The sequence below is a fragment of the Panthera onca genome, chromosome E2 (assembly GCF_046562875.1).
Source record: "Panthera onca isolate mPanOnc1 chromosome E2, mPanOnc1 haplotype 2, whole genome shotgun sequence".
NCBI classification, from domain to species: Eukaryota; Metazoa; Chordata; class Mammalia; order Carnivora; family Felidae; genus Panthera; species Panthera onca.
The window spans coordinates 18,623,651-18,643,773 of record NC_138353.1 but is presented as its reverse complement, the minus strand read 5'-3'; the positions used below and the strand labels follow the sequence as shown (position 1 = coordinate 18,643,773).

General features: G+C 40.9%; 1 protein-coding gene across 4 annotated transcripts; it reads left to right on the top strand.

Annotated features, from left to right (window-relative positions):
• Window positions 1-9,062: 9,062 nt before the first annotated feature.
• LOC132690489 (uncharacterized) lies at window positions 9,063-19,065 on the top strand. Of its 4 annotated transcripts, none has more exons than XM_078438521.1 (5): window positions 9,063-9,303; window positions 10,502-10,578; window positions 15,185-15,305; window positions 15,544-15,630; window positions 16,825-19,065. In XM_078438521.1, exons 2-5 carry the CDS (start codon window positions 10,570-10,572, stop codon window positions 18,300-18,302), a joined length of 1,695 nt encoding a protein of 564 aa, XP_078294647.1. In that variant the 5' UTR covers window positions 9,063-9,303; window positions 10,502-10,569; the 3' UTR covers window positions 18,303-19,065. The 4 variants fall into 4 exon arrangements, with proteins under 4 accessions (XP_078294647.1, XP_060506938.1, XP_060506935.1 ...); XM_060650955.2 differs by having other exon boundaries at window positions 9,063-9,803; window positions 15,547-15,630; XM_060650952.2 differs by having other exon boundaries at window positions 9,063-9,803.
• The last annotated feature ends 1,058 nt before the right edge of the window (window positions 19,066-20,123 follow it).

The window sequence follows — 20,123 nt, the reverse complement described above, 5'->3', positions numbered from 1 at the left end:
GAGTGATCTCTCTCTCTCTCTCTTTTGACTTCCGTGATATCATAGTCTGTTGGTTTTTCTCTCTCTTATTGGGGCATCTTTCTCAGCTTTTTTTCTGGTTGCTTGTGTCTTATACAAGCGATCATTGCCTTTGCATCCCTTTTCTGTACAGACTTACTTTCTTCCAAATTTAAATCTCCAAACGCAGTACTAAAACACTTAAAGGCACAAAACTGGCTCTCACTAAATATTTGTTGAATTAATTAATATTGAAAAACCCTAAATTCCTCCTCAGGCCCAAATATACAGAGGACTTAAATAAACAAAAGATTTGAATGGGAATTTTGAACAGCATAAATATGTCATTTCCCTCCAAAAATAACAGTTTATTTATGTTTTATAAACTGGATTTTTGAACAGGATTTTTTTGAAGAAAAAAGTACTTTATTTAAAAAATTTTTTTTTGAAAGAGAGAGAGTGAGCAGGGGAGAGGCAGAGGGAGAGGGAGAGAGAATCTTAAGCAGGTTTCATGTCCAGCGCAGAGCCTGACATGGGACTCAGTCCCACGAATCTTGAGATCATGACCTGACCTGCAATCAAGAGTTGGCCACTTAACCAACCGAGCCACCAGGCGCCCCTGAACAAAAATTTTAAAACAAAATCAGGGGCAGCAAGGCCTATGAAATACTAAAATTTATTTATTTATTTATATTTGACAGAGAGAGCACACATGAGCAAGGGAGAGGGGCAGAGGGAGAGGGAGAAACCCAAGCAGCCTCCATGCCCAGCATGGATCCCGACTCGGGGCTCGACCCTGGGATCATGACCCGAACTGAAACCAAGAGTTGGATGCTCAACTGACTGAGCCACCTAGGTGCCCCTATGAAATATTAAAACATAAACATCACAAGCAGATAAATGGACTGTGAAAAGAAGGCCAGACATAGATGTAAATAATCATGGATTTTATGATAAAGGTAACTTGCAAGTAAGTGAAGAAGTTAGGATTATTTCATAAATGGAATGGTGCTGGATCAATTGATTGAACATTTGGGGAAATCAAACTATTGGATACCTCACTGACAGTTTTCTTCAAAATAAACTCCAGATAAGTTAAAGTCTTACATATTAAAAGATGTTTTAAGGTTATTTATTTTGACAGAGACAGAGACAGTGCAAGTGGAGGAGGGGCAAAGAGAGAGGAAGACACAGAATCCCAAGCAGGCTCCGCACTGTCAGCATGGAGCCCAACATGGGGCTTGAACTCATGAAACCATGAGACCATGACCTAAGCCAAAACCAAGAGTCAGACACTCAACTGACTGAGCCATCCAGGTGCTCCAAGGCTTATATATTTAAAGAGTGAGACAGAAAAATCCCATAAAAGTCTTGGAAAAAATTGTAGAATATTTTTATAACCTTAAAGAAGACCTTCTCAAAGATATGTGTGTGTGTGTGTGTGTGTGTGTGTGTGTGTGTATAATATAATCATAACATATATTATTATATATACATACAGAGAGTATAATACTTTTAAAAAATTGTTTTAGAAAGACAAAGTGTGAGTAGGGGAGGGGGACAGAGGGAGAGAGAGAGAATCTTAAGCAGGATCCACACTCAGTGGGGAGCCCAATGCAGGGCTTGATCCCATGACCCTGGGATCATGACCTGAGCCAAAATCAAGAGTCAGATGCTCAACCGACTGAGTCACCCAGGCACCCCTGAGAGTATAATACTTTTATGATACTTTTTTTTCACATTGCAATTCTATTTGGAATAAAATTCACTCTCTAAAACAAAAGAATAGAATAACAATCTAGATTGGGATTGATAACACTTGTAGAAATAAAATGTATGACACATCGCACAACTGCCAGGGGAGAAGAATGGATGCTTACTGTTCTTATGGTATTTTTTATACCATATGTGAAGAGATACAATATTACTTGAATGTTGATTGTGATAAGTTAAAGATGCATACTATAAAATAAAACCACTTTAAAATCACTAAAAAATAAGTGAATATATAACAAAATATTGAATTGTAAAAATAGTTCAAGGGATGCTTGGGTGGCTCAGTCAGTTAAGCATCTGACTCTTGATCTCAGCTCAGGTCATGATCTCACCATTCATGAGCTTGAACCCTGCATCAGGCTCTGCGCTGATGATGTGGAGCCTGCTTGGGATTCTTTCTCTCCCTCTCTCTCTCTCTCTCTCTCTCTGCCCCTCCCCCACTTGAGATGTCTCTGTCTCTCTCAAAATAACTAACTAAATAAAATAATTCAAAATTAGGCAGAAAAAGGACAGATGGGACAAATGGGAAATAAATAGCAATGCTGTAGATATAAATCCAATATATGAGTAATCACTTTAAATATAAATGGTTTAAAAATTCTTTTTAAGAGATGGAAATTGTTAGAGTGAATACAAAAGACTCCAATATATGCTGCCTATAGGAAACCCACTTTAAATGTAAAGACAAAATATATACGCTAAAAACATAAAACAAATGTCATTTGCATCTTCTCTCTTTTTATTCTGATCAATGTGGCTAGATGTTTAGGAGTTTTTTGAAAAGCCACATATAGGGTCTCATAAATTTGTCTATTATTTTACAGTTATATATTTGAGTGGCTTTTACTCTGGTCTGTTATTTTTCTTCTTCTGCTTACTTTGGATTTTGTCTGCTCTTTCTTTTCTAGTTTCTTAAGAGAGAGTCACTGATTTGAGATCTTTATTTTCTAATATTGGCATTTAGTGCTATAAATTTGCTAGCAGTATCCTACAATTCTTAATGAGTGTTGTTTGATTTTCATTCAGAACAAGGTACGTTCTAATTTCTCATTTCCTTTTTGACTTGTGGATCGTTTAGGAGTATATGATTTAATTTCCCAATATTTGAACACTTGCCAAATATCTTTTGATTACTGATTTCTAATTTAAATTGATCGAGAGAAGATACAAATGACCAAATTAGACTGCTTTATAGATTTTTGTCTCATAGTGCTTTAGAGATGTCTTCCATAGACCATAATTTCTCATGAGAATTCAGCTGTCATTCTTACGACAGTACTCCTGTATATGTAATGTGTCATTTTCCTCTGGAAGCTTTTATGATTTCCTTCTCTCCACTCCCCAATTTATTGAGATATAATCGACACATAACATTGTGTAAGTTTAAGATGTATACTGTGTTGTTTTGATACATTTATATATTACAAAATGATCACCACCATAGCATTACCTGGCACCTACATCCCATTACATAATTACCATTGCTTTTGTGTGATGAGGATATTTAAGACAGACTCTCATAGCATTTTCTTTTTTTTTTTTTTAATGTTTATTTATTTTTGAGACAGAGAGAGACAGAGCATGAGCGGGGGGGGGGGGGGGGGGGGGGCCAGAGAGAGAGGGAGACACAGATCTGAAACAGGCTCCAGGCTCCGAGCTGTCAGCGCAGAGCCCGACGTGGGGCTCGAACTCACAAGACCGTGAGATCATGACCTGAGCTGAAGTCAGACGCTCAACCGACTGAGCCACCCAGGCGCCCCTCATAGCATTTTCAAGTATGTAATATAGCATTTTTAGCTATAATCACCATACTGTACATTAAATCCCTAGAACTTGTTAATTTTATAATTGCAGTTTGTACCCTTTGACCAACGTCTCTGATTTTTTCCACCTCCAGGACCTGGTTAGCTCTGCTGTACTTACTGTTTCTCTGAGTTCGGCTTTTTAAAAATTCCACATATAAATGAATGTATATAGTATTTGTCTCAGCCTAAGATTTTACTCAGTGTAATGCCCTCAAGTTTCATCCAAGTTGTCACAAATGACAGGTTTCCCTTCTTTCTCTGCCTGAAAAGTATTCAATTTCTGTGTGTGTGTGTGTGTGTGTGTGTGTGTGTGTGTGTATGATTAGCAATGTCAAGCACATTTTTGTGTGCCTATTGGCCATCTGTATGTTTTCTTTGGAAGAGTGCCTATTCATTTTCTCTGCTTTTTTTTTTTAAAAAAAGGGTTTTTAAAATATTGAGTTGTAGGAGTTATTTATATATTTTAGATACTAACCCCTTACCAGATAGATGGTTGACAAATATTTTCTTCAATTCCATAAGTTGCCTTTTCATTTTGTTAATTTTTTTTGCTATGCAGAAGATTTTTATTTTAACTACCACATTAACCAGTTAATTAATTAAACTTCCATCCTTGTCTTTATTCATACATATTTCATGTAGTCACAATCTGGGCAGAAACTATTTTCATCCTGCCTTTTTTTTTCATCTGTTACATAAACCTGTTTCATGTTTCTCTATGCCTTTGTTTTCCTTTGAAATGTCTGTGTACTTTTTTTTTCTTTTCAAATTTTTATTTAAATTCTAGTTAGTTAACACACAATGCAATATTGGTTTCAGGAGTAGAATCACTTACATACAACACTCACTGCTCATCATAACAGGTGCCCTCCTTAATACCCATCATCTATCAAGCCCACCCCCACCCACCTCCCTCCATCAACCCTGTTTGTTCTCTACTGTTAAGAGTCTCTTGGGGTTTCTCTCCCTCTTTTCTCTTCCTCCCCTCCCATATGTTCATCTGTTTTGTTTCTTAAATTCCACATATGAGTGGAATCATATGGTATTTGTCTTTCTCTGACTAATTTCCCTTAGCTTAATATACTCTAGCTCCATCCATGTTGTTGCAAATGGCAAAATTTCATTCTTTTTGGTTGCTGGGTAATGTTCCACTGTATATATATACTATATCTTTTTGATCCATTCATCAGTCAATGGACATTTGGGCATTCTCCATAGTCTGACTATTGTTGATAATGCTGCTATAAACATCAGGATGCATGTATTTTGGTATTCTTTGAGTAAATACTTGTTATGTCAATTGCTGGGTCATGGGGTAGTTCTATTTTTAACTTTTTGAGGAACCTCCGTACTGTTCTCCAGAGTGGCTGTACCAGTTTGCATTCCCACCAGCAGTGCAAGTGGGTCCCCCTTTCTCCACATCCTTGCCAACACCTTCTGTTTCTTCTGTTGTTAATTTTAGCCATTCTGACAGGTGTGATGTGGTATCTCTTCATGGTTTTGATTTGTACTTCCTCGATGATGAGGGATGTTGAACATCTTTTCATGTGTCTGTCAGTGATCTGGAAGTCTTGTTTGGAAAGTAGTGACTTCATAAAGAGGTCCTGGAGTGCCCTACAGTGCAGTGTCCCCTGTTTTAGAACCTGGCACTTCAGGAGAAGTGTTGCTTCCACCCTGCTGTTGTTTGGAGTCACTTTTCCTTGCAGGACAGTCATCTGCGTGACTCCCTGCCTGTTGTGGGCTCTGCTTGTTCATCCTCCCTGTTTGTGGGCTCCCTGGCATGAATGTTTTTCACCTTTCTCAGTGCTACTGGTTCCCTCTCCACGACAGACAGCTTTGCTCCCAACCACGTCTTCACCCTTCCTACCTTCTCTGATGTGGCCTCTTTGCTATCTTTAGTTGTGGAGTTTGTTCAGCGAGTCTTCAGATTGTCCTCTGGGTTATTGACACTACTGTGTCATCTAGTTGTGTCTATGGGATGAGGTGCACGTAGGTTCCTCCTGCTCCATCATCTTCCCAGCCCCATATGTTCTTACTTCTTGTGGAATAGCCATTAGTTCCTTTTATAGATAAGATTCCTGGTAGTGTGTTCCTATGTCAAAGGATACATGTACTGTAAATTTTAAAATACTTTAAATAGATTACTCTTCAAGATATCTACAAAAGATTGACAGCTCCACCAGCAATTTAAGTTCCTGTAATAGTTGATCTTGAGTTATTTTACTTCATGACACATTTTGACTTTTGTTCTAAGGGGTTATGTTACATTTCTTGCTAGGGGACAAGAAGTTTTTCCCATGCTGGAGAAATTGAAGACGGTATTGTGTGGTTGTAATAAGTAGTATTCTGTCCAACTTTCCTGCAATGTGAAATTTTAAGTTCCCCAATTTGTGTAGAGTTCAGAAAGTTTTTTTTTAAACAGAAGCCAATTTTAGGATGAGACCTAGTTGTGCTAAATATATTGCTTCATCACCTGCTTATGATAGGCATGGTCAGGTTTCTCTTAACTGTGTGTATGCAGTTTTAATAATAGGTGTTCATTTAGAATGGCATCTCTAACGTATGAGTGGCATTCGTAAATATGAAGAGTTACGTGGCTTTGGGCAATAGAAGGCTACCTCCCGCCCCAATATTTAAGGAAGTACGGTTAAATAGAGAGATTTAGCAGGGCTTATAACAATGAGTGGATACATGAAGAAAAAGATAGGAAAGCATGGCATTATACTTGGCCCCTTGTTACATGTGAGTACTAGGATTTCTTTTTTATTTTTAATGTTTATTCATTTATCCTGAGAGAGAGAGAGAGAGAGAGAGAGAGAAAGAGAGAGAGAGAACATGAGTCAGCAGGGGGAGGGGCAGAGAGAATCCCAAGCAGGCTCCATGTTGTCAGTGCAGAGCCCAATGCAGGGCTCAATGTCATGAACCGTGAGATCACTACCTGAGCCAAAGTCAGACACTTAACTGAGCCACCCAGGTGTGCCCACAAACGGGGCTCTTGACACCGGCCCTTAGTTTTCCTCAGGGAACCTGGCCAACCTACCAAAGCAATGGCTATACACTGTTGGTCGACGTATGCACACTTGACACTTCCCACTGAGTTCACCCTTTAGTGTGAACCTAATGCTGGTCATCTAAATAATCGGAGATGTAGGATGTCAGAGTTCCTCAAGGATGGAAGGAGAGAACATGAAGGTTTTCTTTGGAGGCTCTGCACAGGTTCTACACTGGGCATTCTGGGGTCAGGCCTGGGCCAGACTGGGAATGGAGAGGTCTTCCAATCAGTGACAGAACTGGGACTAGACGCTTGGATTCAAAACTTTGGCCTATAGTGCATGTGTATAGGCTTATTACAAAGTGACAGATGCAGGATGGGACAATAACAAGGATAAGGATCTCTACCAGAGGCTTCAGCAGGAATCTCTCTCCCCATGGCAAAATTATGTCATTTTTTTGATGTCTCTGGAAGCTAGAGTTCCAAACTTACTTATTGCCATGAGTCTTGGAACAGTTCAGAATCAGTATGAACCAGCTTTTCTTCTCCCAAATTCATATTCTCAAATTTGCCCTGGATTAATTTCCAGCAGCAAAACCATTTACTGTAAATAGTGAGTAACAGAAAACGAAGGCAGGGCTAGTGGAGGAGTGGGTTCAGTATGGCATGTATTTTCCTATCTCCTTACTGATTTCTTTTGGCCCTATTTCCTTTCTCAAGTGACTGGCATATTTAAAACCAGCTTGCTTATTACGCCTGTGACTTCCCACTGCACCTGCCCCTGGATTTCTCTTTATTCTCTACTCATTAGAGTGCCTCTATCCTTTTTGGAGTGCTCACATGTTAGGGTTTCAGCTTTGAAGCAAGTTCTTTAAGAGCTGGACATAAAGAGCTACCGAAACAAAAGGACTAGCCCTCTATTTAAACTTCTCACAACGGGGCACCTGGGTGGCTCAGTCGGTTAAGCGGCCGACTTCGGCTCAGGTCATGATCTCGAGGTCCGTGAGTTCGAGCCCCGCGTCGGGCTCTGTGCTGACAGCTCGAAGCCTGGAACCTGTTTCAGATTCTGTGTGTCCCTCTCTCTGACCCTCCCCCGTTCATGCTCTGTCTCTCTCTGTCTCAAAAATAAATAAATGTTAAAAAAAAAGTTAAAAAAAAAATAAACTTCTCACCTCTGCCCCAGCCCCATCTAGTCTTTTATGGTTAGCCACTCCCCTCACCCCACCGTGAACTTCATTTATGTGCCAAATATCTGAAGGCTTATAATGGGAAGACTTCATAATTCTCTCAGGAAGGTTATGAGAAAAAGCAGCAACAATGCAGAATCCGTATGTAAAATTTACTGGATGGACCAAGCAGGAACTGTTATATCTAAATGTAGTTTAAAGTGTTTGCAGACTGGTAGTAATCCCAGAACTTGTCTGCACTTGTCCAGAACTTGTCTGGGGCACCTGGATGGCTCAGCTGGGTGTGAGCACACACACACACACACACACACACACACACACACCATCTTCTTTATCCATTTATCTGTCAATGGTCATTTAGGCTCTTTCCACACTCTGGCTATTGTCGATAGGACTGCTATAAACATTGGAGTGCATGTGCCCCTTCGAAATAGCACACCTGTATCCCTTGGATAGATACCTAGTAGTGCAATTGCTGGGTCGTAGGGTATGTATTTTAATATCGAAAAGGCTTTTGCTCTAAAAGAACAATGACCCAGAGATGTGCAATTCTCAGAGAAGGAAATATTAAAGCCAACAGACACATGAAAAGATTCTCAACCTTATTAACGATAAAAGATACGCAAATTTAGACCACATTGAGCCACAATTTCACACTTATCAGACTGGCAAAATTTGAAAATTTCACAAAATCAAGTGCTGGCAGTAATAGCTGGCAACCAAAAGAACTATCAACCATGCTGGGAGTGCAAATTGGTACAATTTTGGAATACAATTTGTCATTGTATAATAAAGACGTGGATGGGAATATATTTTGCATTGGCAAATCTTTTCCTCTTACATATTGTAAGCCTTAAGAAGAATCTAGGTGGTGTCACAGTGTTTTTGCACACTACTCTTGCTATAGGAATTAAGCACCACACCCACAAGATACATACCGAGGTGGAGGCACACTGATGAATCTGATACACACAAGTACTTGAAATACACAAGAAAATTCATAGCCACACAATTTATCATTTAAAAATAAGTACAATTGAAATCAACAATTACAAATTAAAAGAAAGTAAAGGATAAACCCACAGATACACCCGCAGTAGGCTGCTTTGGCCTGCGGACAACTGCAGGTGGCGCGCGTTTGGGTGGGCGGGGCGAGGTCAGCGCTTCTGGAGACAGAGGTGGGGGAGGCTCTGCCCGTTATCGGAGGAGTGAAGATCTTTTTCCTCAAAGCGTTCGCTCGAGCCTGTCATTTCTGAGTCCTTCGAGGACCTGTACGCGTGACGGCGGCAGTCAGTGTCACAGCCGCGACGCGACCGCACACATTTCCGGGAAGTGGCGTCTGTGCGCTGACAACTGTTGCCATGAAAGCCCGGACACAGGGCATTTTAGGGAACGACAGGACTGGGCAAGCGGACGCCGAACACTCAAGACCCTCACGTGCTGACCACAGTGGCCCAGGCTTTTGTACGAGAGGAGACCTTCCGCTGGCAGAGGCCAGCTCTCCGCCGGCACCAAGCAAGGGTGGCCCACGTCCCGGCAGGAGGACGTACGCGTGAGCAGACCGGCGACCCGGAAGACCTTTCGCGGCCGCCTAATTTTCTGGGAAGTGTAGTTTCGTGGTTCGGGCGCCATTGTACTTAAGAAGCAAGCAGAGGGCGATCCTGTTGTCCCCTGGATACTTCGCGTGCGCGTCCCGGTGGAGCAGCTTTGCGACGAGAGCCATCCGCCGGGGCGTTCCTCAGACAGCGCGGCCGTTTTTCTCGCCGGGCGCCCGGAGCTCGCACGGCCGCGCAGCCTTCTGGGAAGTGTGGTTTTACGGGGGGACGTACGAAGCGCCGGTAACTTCCCTGACGCGGAGGCGTCTGGGAAATGCCGAGCTGGTGTGGGCTCTGTCCTCCGTCCACCCCGCGGTAGTGTCGGGAAGGCGGCCGAATTTTCCAGGGATAGTGCGGTTCTCGTGACGGCGGCGGCCCTGGTCCGCGGAGGTGCGGGCTCTGGTCCGCCCGGCCCGGGCCTCGGGGCCAGGGAGGGCCCGCCGGAACTCAGGCAAGTGTGAGTCCCAGCAGGGCGGCGGGGCGCCGGGCACGCTGGTGCCTAGTCTACCCCGCGGGGGGAGCACCGCCTGGGCCTTAGCCTCCTGGACCTCTCTGTAAAAGGGGTATCGCTTACCGCCTAGAGCTGTGACAAGGAAATGGGCGAGTGAGTGTGCAGGGTACGCACTGAAAGAAAACCCCATCCGCGGTGGTGTTTAGCCAGTCCGGTCATGAAACTGACGCTTTTCACGTGTGCAGCCTTCAACAGATGGGTTCAGTATCGCTTAGTTTCAGTTTTCTCCCCCTTTAGAAGAGAAATATGGAATAATGTGAATGTCCACCATGCATAGTTGTGAAGATTGAACGAGCTCTTCACATGATTGCTGTTGTTCCGTGAGCCTGTCTCTTGTGTGTGTGTATAAATGTATACTTATATACATACACACATATATATATATATATATATATACATATATATATATATATACATACACATAAATACACACACACACACACATATATAGTAGATTTACACACCGTTGGCGCCTGGTGAATGATTACCTCGTGCTAAGGAACACTCTGCTAGTTCAGGGGAAGAATGGAGTCTTAGAAAGTGATTCCCAGTGTACTTTTCCTTGCAAGTGTGTTACAGAGCTGCAAGATAAGCCTCATTTTTCATGGCTTCTTTTTTGTGTTGATCTGCCTTCTCAGGACACTACTCTTCTTTAAGACAAGAGCCTGAAAAGAGGACTGTGTTGACTATTGGAAATTGCAAAGCCATGTTCCAGGTAAGTCGGTAAGGTCCCCGGATCTTCCTGAAACACCTTAGCAGAACTCTTGAGTGTTTGCTTTGCTTCTCTTGCCAGTTCCTACCTAACGAAGTCCATTTAGGGACCGGATCTATGATTCCTTTCATTATAGCAAAGGATGGAGCCCACAGAAGAACTCCCAAAGTACTGTCTACTCTCAGTGCTCCTCTTTTGCCATTTTTCTGCTTGAAGCCTCTGTAGAATCTTGAGCAAAAAAAAAAAAAAAAAAATTTTAATTACAATTCAGAATTCATGTTTAGAATTTTAGGTTATTTGCTTTACAGTTGTCAAAGCAGTATCATGTGGTCTCAGTTAATGGTATGCCAGTCCTTTCAGTTGTTCAAGTCAAGAGATGTTTGGAGTCATCTTTGATTCTTTCCTTTCTCTTGTAACACATTCAGACGCCCTAGTTGAATCTGAAATACATCCCGGATATCTACAGAATCTCACCAGTGGTTGCAACATCACCATCACCACCACCGCCACCACCATCCTGTCATTCCTCAGCTTAAAACTCTTCAGTGACCCTAACTCAAGTCAGAGTTCTATAGTGACTTTAAACGCTTTGTGCAGGGGCGCCTGGGTGGCTCCGTTGGTTAAGTGTCCAACTCTTGATTTCGGCTCAGGTCATGATCTCACATTCGTTAGATTGAGCCCTGCATCGGGATCCTTGTTGAAACCTAAGAACCTAAGAGTCTCTCTTTCCTTCTCTCTCTGTGCCTCCCCTGCTGGCTTCTTGCATTTGTTCTCTTGAAAGAAAGAAAGAGAGAGAGAGAGAGAGAAAGAGAGAGAGAAAGAAAGAAAGAGAAAGAAAGAAAGAAAGAAACCAAAATGCTTTGTGCAATTACGCTTTTATTCCTCTGATCTCATCTTACTACTCTGTCTCCTTGTTCCCGTGAGCTCTAGCCACACTGGCTACGGCTTCCAGGCCTTGGAAATTGCTGTACCATCTGCTTGGAATATTCTTTCCCCAGATATGTAGAAGCTTGATTCTTACCCCCTTCATAGCTTTGCTCAGTGGTTACTTTCTCAGGAAAGCTTCTCCTAACACCTGCAGTCAACTTTTCTAACAATCACTTCTACTCCTCCTCACTGCTTTGTTGTTTTCCAAAGTGGTTATCACTCACTAGATAACACGCTATTTAGTAAGTGCATATGCTCGTTGTTGGTCTCCTCCCTCTAGGAGGGATTTTTTTCCCCCTGTCTTGACTGTTTTCAGGACCCAGTGTGGCATCTGACACAAAACTGATGCTTGGTTGTTCAAAATAATAAGTTTTCACCATAGCCGCACTTTTGTTTTCATGGAGGAAGACTTTATTAATTATAAGGGAATGGGAATATAAGGAATTAAACAATTATAGTAAACATAAAGAGGGAGAGAAGTATAGAGAAGAACAGAGAAGGCTTAATACAGCAAATCAGGTACTTAAAACATCTGACCTTCTGGCTCGGGAAACCCTGCGGTGACCAGCCCAGTTGGAGTCCCAAGGGTCCTGGAAGGAGCATCCTCCCCTCAAGTGAGACTTCCGAGTAGCTATCCTGCCAGGGCAATATATACATATACTACCCTTGTGTGATTTATGGTTAGTCATTAAGTTTGCCCAAGTGCAGTGCTGAGCAACCTGTTTTTGTTTCTCTTATCGTATCTCACCCAGGAGCCTGGCATCTGTATATTCCTTTTCCCTTCCTGATCCATTCTAGGAGGCCAGCCTGATTTGGCTCAAGGAGGAACATGAGGCACATTAATCCCTCTTGGCGTCAGGAACAGAAGGGCCAGTTTTGATCTTGAGGCCAGATACGGCATACAAGCTGACTAAGCCCCCATGATTTGTATGTGTGGCTCTGGGCAGAAATGCGAAACAAGTCACATGAACAGCTTTACACGGAACATTGGTAAATCGTTGTTGAGTGAATGAACTTTGAAACAAACGGTTAGGATCCTTGAAAAAAAAGGGTAGGATCATCAGGTGGAAGGTGAAGCCTGGCATAGTGTTAGTGGCATATGTACACGTTGGGCAGAGTCTGGTTTCTTGGGAATATTATTAGATAACTAGGGAAAAAACTTTTTAAGTAAAAGCTAAAGTGAACTAGTTGCCAACATCATTCATTGATACATTTTGTAAACACTTGTGAAATATCTGTTGGGAAGAATCTTACATAGGTTTGAGCGTCCTATCCCGTGACATGTAGGACTTCGTAATCTAGTGCAATACTAAGAGAACTTTTCTTTTCTTTTTTCTTTTTTGTCTTTTATTTCTTTTCTTTCTTTCTCTTTCTTTCTTTCTTTCTTTCTTTTCTTTTCTTTTCTTTTCTTTTCCTTCCTTCCTTCCTTCCTTCCTTCCTTCCTTCCTTCCTTTCATTTGTTTTACTTATTTAGAGCACAGGAAGGGCAGAGAGAGGAGAGAGAGGGAATCCCAAGCAGGCTCCTCACTGTCAGCGTGGAGCCTGATGTGGGCCTCGAACTTGTGAACCATGAGGTCATGACCAGAGCCAGAATCAAGAATTGGACACTTAACTGACTGAGCCACCCAGGCACCCCCTAAGAGAACTGTGGTGGAAATGTTCTTTTTGTGTACCGTCCAATATGGAGCCACCGGCCCTATGTGACTATTGAGTACTTGAACTGTGACTAAAGTGACTCAGGAACTAAATTTTAAAGTTTAATTTTTAATTTTTATTAATTTAAACGTACATAGCCAAATGTGGCTAGTGGCTACTGTTTTGAGCCAGTACAGGGCTGGTAGAAAAGTAAGAAAGCATAAGAAATTAAGATAGGTGCTGGAATAAAGATCCTAAGTTCTTCTGGGGACAAAGATGAATGAATATCCCAGGCTGCCCAGGCAACTGAAGGGGCAGGAAGAGTTGAAGCATCCCTGAGGAGGCAAGGCTGGAACTGGTTTTGGTGACCCAGGGTACCAGGGAGGCAGAGATAGGAGTGAAGTTATACCAGACTGAGAGAACATCTTGAGCACAGGTACATAGGGCTAAGAATCTTTCAAGGAACTGTGAAAATTTTCTAAAGTGGTGGTTCTCCAACAGGGGTGATTTTGTCTCCTTTAGCCCTACCCATAGGGGACATTTGATAATGTCTGGAGGAAACATTTTTGGTTGTCACAGCCCTGGGGTGCAGCGGAATGGGTAGAGGCTAAGGGTGCTACTAACTAAACACTCTGCAATGCATAGGACAGCTCCCACCACGATTATCCAGCCTGAAGTGTCTATTGACATTGGTCAATAGACCAATGTACTTGAACTGTGACTTCAGCTCGGGTCATGATCTCACGGTTCGTGAGTTCAAGCCCTGCGTTGGGCTCTGTGCTGACAGCTCGGAGCCTGGAGCCTGCTTCTGATTCTGTGTCTGCCTCACTCTCTGCCCCCTGTCCTGTTCACACTCTGTCTCTGTCTCTCAAAAAGTGAAGAAATGTTAACAAAAATTTTTTAAAAGTAAATAAATACACTTAAATAAATAAAACCAAAGACCAGTATCACTAATGAATATACAGGCCGAATATCCAAATAAAATAATAGAATATTGAATCAGCCACTTGGAGTGAAAAATGTATCATAGCCAAACAATGTCCACATCATCAATGAAAGATGATAATAATGCCATTTTAAATGTATACATTTTTTGCACATATTATAGTTTGACTAATGAGTAAGCTGTTACTGAACATTTAAGCTTTTTCTAAAGGTTTGCTATTTTGCTATTTTCTAAAGGTTTGCTATTCCTTGAAATGTGTTCTCTGATTCTTTGCCTGTACTTTTCAATGTTTTTTTTTGGGTTTTTTTTTGGTTTTTTTTTTTTAATTTTAGTGTTTATTTTTGAGAGAGAGAGAGTGCACAAGTTGGGGAGGAACAGAGAGAGAGGGAGACACAGAATCCAAAGCAGGCTCCAGGCTCTGAGCTGTCAGCACAGAGCCTGACGTGGGGCTGGAGCCCACAAACCCTGAGATCATGACCTGAGCCGAAGTCGGATGTTTAACCGACTGAGCCACCCAGGCGCCCCTCTTTGCCTGTACTTTAAGGTCCAATTCAAGGACTGCCTATGGCATGAAACTGTTCTTTAGTTTTCTTGCCCATGGGTCTCAATTTTTTTAAATTTCAGATCACCAATACAAGGTTTAATTATATACCATAAATGGTTTTTGTTTATAAACTAGTTACATATGTATCTTTCTTTAATATAAAGATGTCTTTTTTCTGAACATACTGGATCATTCTTTTGAACCTTATTGGATCATCATTTTTTATTTACCTGTCATGTAAGCTATAAAAAAAATACAACTAAGTACTTGACTGTATGCTGTCACATGTTGAATGCTGATTTTAAAAATTTTAGAATTTTCTTCCCTTTGGCAGAACAAACTCTCCTGAAGCAAAAGCTCTCATATTTCTCTTACCCTTATTGTAAAACAATGCCAAACACATAATTATCCAATTACTATGTAACTTAGATCCCTGGTCATTGCTATAACTACTGAATCTTGTTCCCTTTCTTCTACAACCAGGGTAATTTTGTTCCTTAGTCAGTGACAGAAGTGGCCCTGGCTATGACTGAGCCTAAATATGTTTGCTCTTTCAGGTGACATTTAGTGATGTGGCCATAGACTTCTCTCATGAAGAGTGGGGATGGCTAGATTCTGCTCAGAGGGATTTATACAAGGATGTGATGGTCCAGAATTATGAGAACCTGGTTTCTCTAGGTAAGCACAGCTCCCTCTCTACCCCAGTTGGGGGAGACTTTCTGTCAATTACTGGAGATCCTCCTGAGTAAATGGCTGAAATTTTGTTTCAGATTCCCAAGGATGTGTAGAGTTCTTTTGTGCCCTGCCTGAAGCTTATCTTCCCATTTCAGTGAAACTTCCTTTCGTTCCTTTTATGATGATGGCCTCTCCTTCATGAGGACCACAGTTTAAACAGGTTCTGTATTTTTCCTGTAAGCAGGTCTTTCCATACCTAAGCCGTATGTGATCAGTTTATTGGAGGATGGAAAAGAACCTTGGATGGTGGAGAAGAAACTGTCAAAAGGTATGTTTCCAGATGCGTCGTGGAGAATCAGGCAAAAGAAGTCTTTGTTAAACATGCTTGTGGAAAGTATGGAGGCATTTTTGCATATTTTAGGGGTACTCTCTTCAGAGACCCCAAATGTAACATATGAGGGATCCTTAGATTTCAAAACAGCCATTCCTCCACCCCGGGTTATTATCTTTCTGCATTACTTATGTTATCTAATAAAAAATGGAGGTTTTGCCATCATTATAATTCAGATTGTTATTTTACTTGCAACAAAATAAAGCAAGTTATTCTCTTTAAGTCCACTTAAGGAAAACTATACCAATGGTTTTAGGCAAAGAAAGGCTGTCAGTCAGATGGCAAATGAGTTTTCCCCTAAGGCTGAGCTTCGAGGGCCAAATGTGGACATGAGTGATAGAGGAAGTGAAGAATGTATAAAAAAGTTTCTAGGAACAATGTTTTCTAATGTCCAATAAATGATACGATTTTACACAGATCCTACACAAACAAAGCCTAAATCTTTTAGAGCGATAAAGAATATTTATTTTGTTCGTTGTTAACTGTGTAATGCAGTACTGTAAATTGTGCATTTTGGGGAGATGGGGTGGCTCAGTCGGTTGGGCATCCAGCTCTTGATTTTGGCTAAGGTCATGCATGATCTCATGGTTTATGGGATCAAGCCCCATGTTGGACTCCGGACTCAGCATCGAGCCTGCTTGGGATTCTCGGTTTCCCTCTCTCTGCCCCTCCCCTGTCTAAAAATAAATAAATAAACTTAAGAAAATGTGCATTTTAAGCATACTAACTGACAGTAAATTGAGAATAACTGAAGGTTGGAGAACCAAGGCTGTGAGACCAAAACGTGGTCTTTCACATAAGTGTAGGTACAGAATAGAACGTTGGCTTGGAATCCAGAATACCTTGTGCGTTTTTTTTCCTTACAGTTTCACTTTTTTTCCACAGACTGTTTGCCTGTATTTAACTCATTTTCCTTATTACTCTCTGTTCCCGTCTCTCTGAGCTCTCTCTGTTTTCTGCTCCATTTGAACTTTGTTCAGAAATGATTGAATACATGAGAATTGTCAGTTATGTGCTTTCTGGGGATGAAGATGTGCTCTATTTTTCCTCTAGTTCTCTAATCCTTCCATAGAAGTTTCTTTTTAAGAAGTACAGAAAAAAGCAGTGTTTTGCTTTCTTGATATATTTCAGATTGGGAATCAAGATGGGAAAACAAGGAATTATTAATGAAGGAGGATATTTATGATGAAGATTCACCCCAAATGGTAATAATAGAAAAAATTACAAAACAAAATCATGAATTTTCAAATTTTAACAAGGACTGGGAATTTATAGAGGCGTTGGAGGGGAAGCATGAAAATCAGGTAGAACATTTCAGACCTGTGACCCTCACCTTTAGAGAAAGTCCCACTGGGGAAAGTATTCACAAATTTAGAAGCATCCTCCATTTAAAGTCTATTCTTTCTGAACCACAAAGAATTTCTGCTGAAGGGAAATCACATAAACATGATATATTTAAGAAGAGCTTACCAAAAAAACCTGTTATAAAAAATGACGGTATCAATGGTGGAAAGAAACTTTTGAATTCTAAAGAAAGTGTGGCAGCCTTCAGCCAGAGCAAATCTCTTACCCTTAACCATTCTTATAATAGAGAGAAGGTCTATACATGCAATGAATGTGGGAAAGCCTTTGGCAAGCAGTCCATCCTTAATCGCCATTGGAGAATTCATACCGGAGAGAAACCATACGAATGTCATGAATGTGGGAAGACGTTTAGCCATGGCTCATCCCTAACTCGACATCAGATAAGTCACAGTGGAGAGAAACCTTACAAATGTATTGAATGTGGGAAGGCCTTCAGCCACGTGTCATCACTTACTAATCATCAGAGTACTCACACTGGGGAGAAACCGTATGAATGTATGAACTGTGGAAAGTCGTTCAGTCGTGTTTCACATCTCATCGAACATCTGAGAATTCATACTCAAGAAAAACTCTATGAGTGTCGAATATGTGAGAAGGCCTTCATTCATAGGTCGTCTCTCATTCACCATCAGAAGATTCACACTGGAGAGAAACCTTATGAATGTAGTGAATGTGGAAAAGCCTTTTGCTGTAGCTCACACCTTACCCGACATCAGAGAATTCACACTGTAGAGAAACAGTTCGAATGCAACAAATGTCTGAAAGTCTTTAGCAGCTTGTCATTTCTTATTCAGCATCAGAGTATTCATAATGAAGAAAAACCTTTTGAATGTCAGAAATGCAGGAAATCCTTCAACCAGCCAGAATCACTGAACATGCATTTAAGAAATCACACTAGATTGAAACCTTATGAATGCAGTATATGTGGGAAAGCGTTCAGTCATAGGTCATCCCTGCTTCAACATCACAGAATTCACACTGGAGAGAAGCCCTATGAATGTATTAAATGTGGGAAGACCTTCAGCTGTAGTTCAAACCTTACTGTACATCAGAGAATTCATACTGGAGAAAAGCCATATAAATGTAATGAGTGTGGGAAGGCTTTTAGCAAAGGTTCAAATCTTACTGCCCATCAGAAAATCCATAATGGAGAGAAACCCAGTAGTGCAATAACTGTGGAAAAGCCTTTAGGCCACATGAACCTTTCTACGTGTGAAAAACCATATAAGCGAGAAACTGTATGAATGCGATATTTGTCATAATACGCTTAGCCATAGATCCTTCCTGAAAATTTATACCGGAGAAAAGTCTTTTGAATGTAATGAATGTGGGAAGGTCTTTAGCAGTAAAACAAGCCTTACTGTCTATCACAGTTCACACTGTAGAGAGAATGTTTATTGCCTTCATAAAGGCAATAAATACGGGAAAGCCATTAGCCACTGTTAATCCCTTAATTGACAGAAGTAAGTACACACAGGAGAAAAACCCTATATATGTAGCATATGGGAAAGACATTAGGCAATATGAATCTCTTATTGAACACACAGGAGAGAAGCAATATGAATATAAAAATTGTGGGAAGTCCTTCAGTGAAAGTGTATCCCTTATTCTGTCTCAGTTCACACTGGAGAGAAAGCTTGTATGAGAAATGTAGCAAACTGTTCATTGCGTTATCTTGCTAGACCTCACAAGATTAATGCTAGAACAGCCTGAAAGACGTAGGAGTTATGTGTAAATCTTTCTTTACAATGATGTTATTTGTAAGCAGTTCTACAGGAGAGCAAATGAGTAGATTATAAATGAATATGCATTTCTTATAGCAATAGCAAACAATTTTACTCGAGTCCTGCATAGAAGTTTCTTTAGCTAATGGGCATGTGAAGATAATTTAGTCACCCAGTGGATCCAGGAAATGTTTTAAAGTTAAAAATTAAAGCTGCAAAAGAAGTAAAAGGTGGTGTGAATAAAGTTTTTGGTCTCTAATAAAATCAGTTTGTATATAATGAACTCTTTCACTGTGACACTGATATTTCTTGCAAAGTTTTTTACTTTCCTCTTGAAGCATTAAGCCTTTCCTCTTGAAGCATTAAGGAGAATATCCTTATCCTTACTGTGTGCTTTAGCGGGAGACTAGCTAAGCTAGAGAAAAATGGCTTGATCTCTGTGCTGAGAATATCCTTATTTTCGTGAAGATAATTCACAGTCCATTTCCAGTTGGCTTAATTCACACATTTTAATTACCAGTGCAGTGAGAACATAGCCAAGAAACAACAAACTATGAGAGATCAGAGCAGGCTTAATGGTGGATGTGCTTTTCAATCTGAATCTTAAAGGATGAGTACTAATTACCTGTGTGTGGGCACATACACTCTGGGAGTCGTTCTAGGCAAAGCACACAGGCCTGTTCTGTCATGTTAACTCTATCTGGACTCCATGATCCAGAGTCTAGTTTCATGCTTTGTGGCTTTAAGGTATCCCTGCTGGGAGCATGACTGATAACAGCAACAGTCATTTCTCCATCCTGGATCATAGTTATGGGAGTTTACATTGAAATTAATAGTACAGAGCTGTCCCCATTACCCTTCCTCCAGCCTGCCTACCAAGTTTGAAAACAGCTACTTATAATATGTGCCTTCTTGAAATGCTTGAGAGGCATTTTATTTTCTACACTGAACCTTGACAGATAATTATGGTTTGTAAAGGGGCTGGCTTCAAGTAGTCTTAAGTTTTAGATAAATGGAATAGTCTTACTTGTCTCATGGTTTCCTATCTTGTGACTAGAAGGATAGTACAGAATCCTGTCTGGATTGGATTAGGACTGTCTGGACACTTGGGAGTAAACGACACTTATGTAGCTTATATTTCAGGTTATGCTCTCTATGGTGTTTCGTGTCATAAGAAAAATTATTTTAAAAAGGAGTATTATATCACATGTAATTGTGATGTGGAATGAGTGATAGGGTTTCCAACTTTAGACAAAATACTCTAGTATATGTGCAACCCTAACAAAGCCAAGAGATGAAGGCACATTCCATAGCAATTCTCAATAGAGATAGTAGATTTGG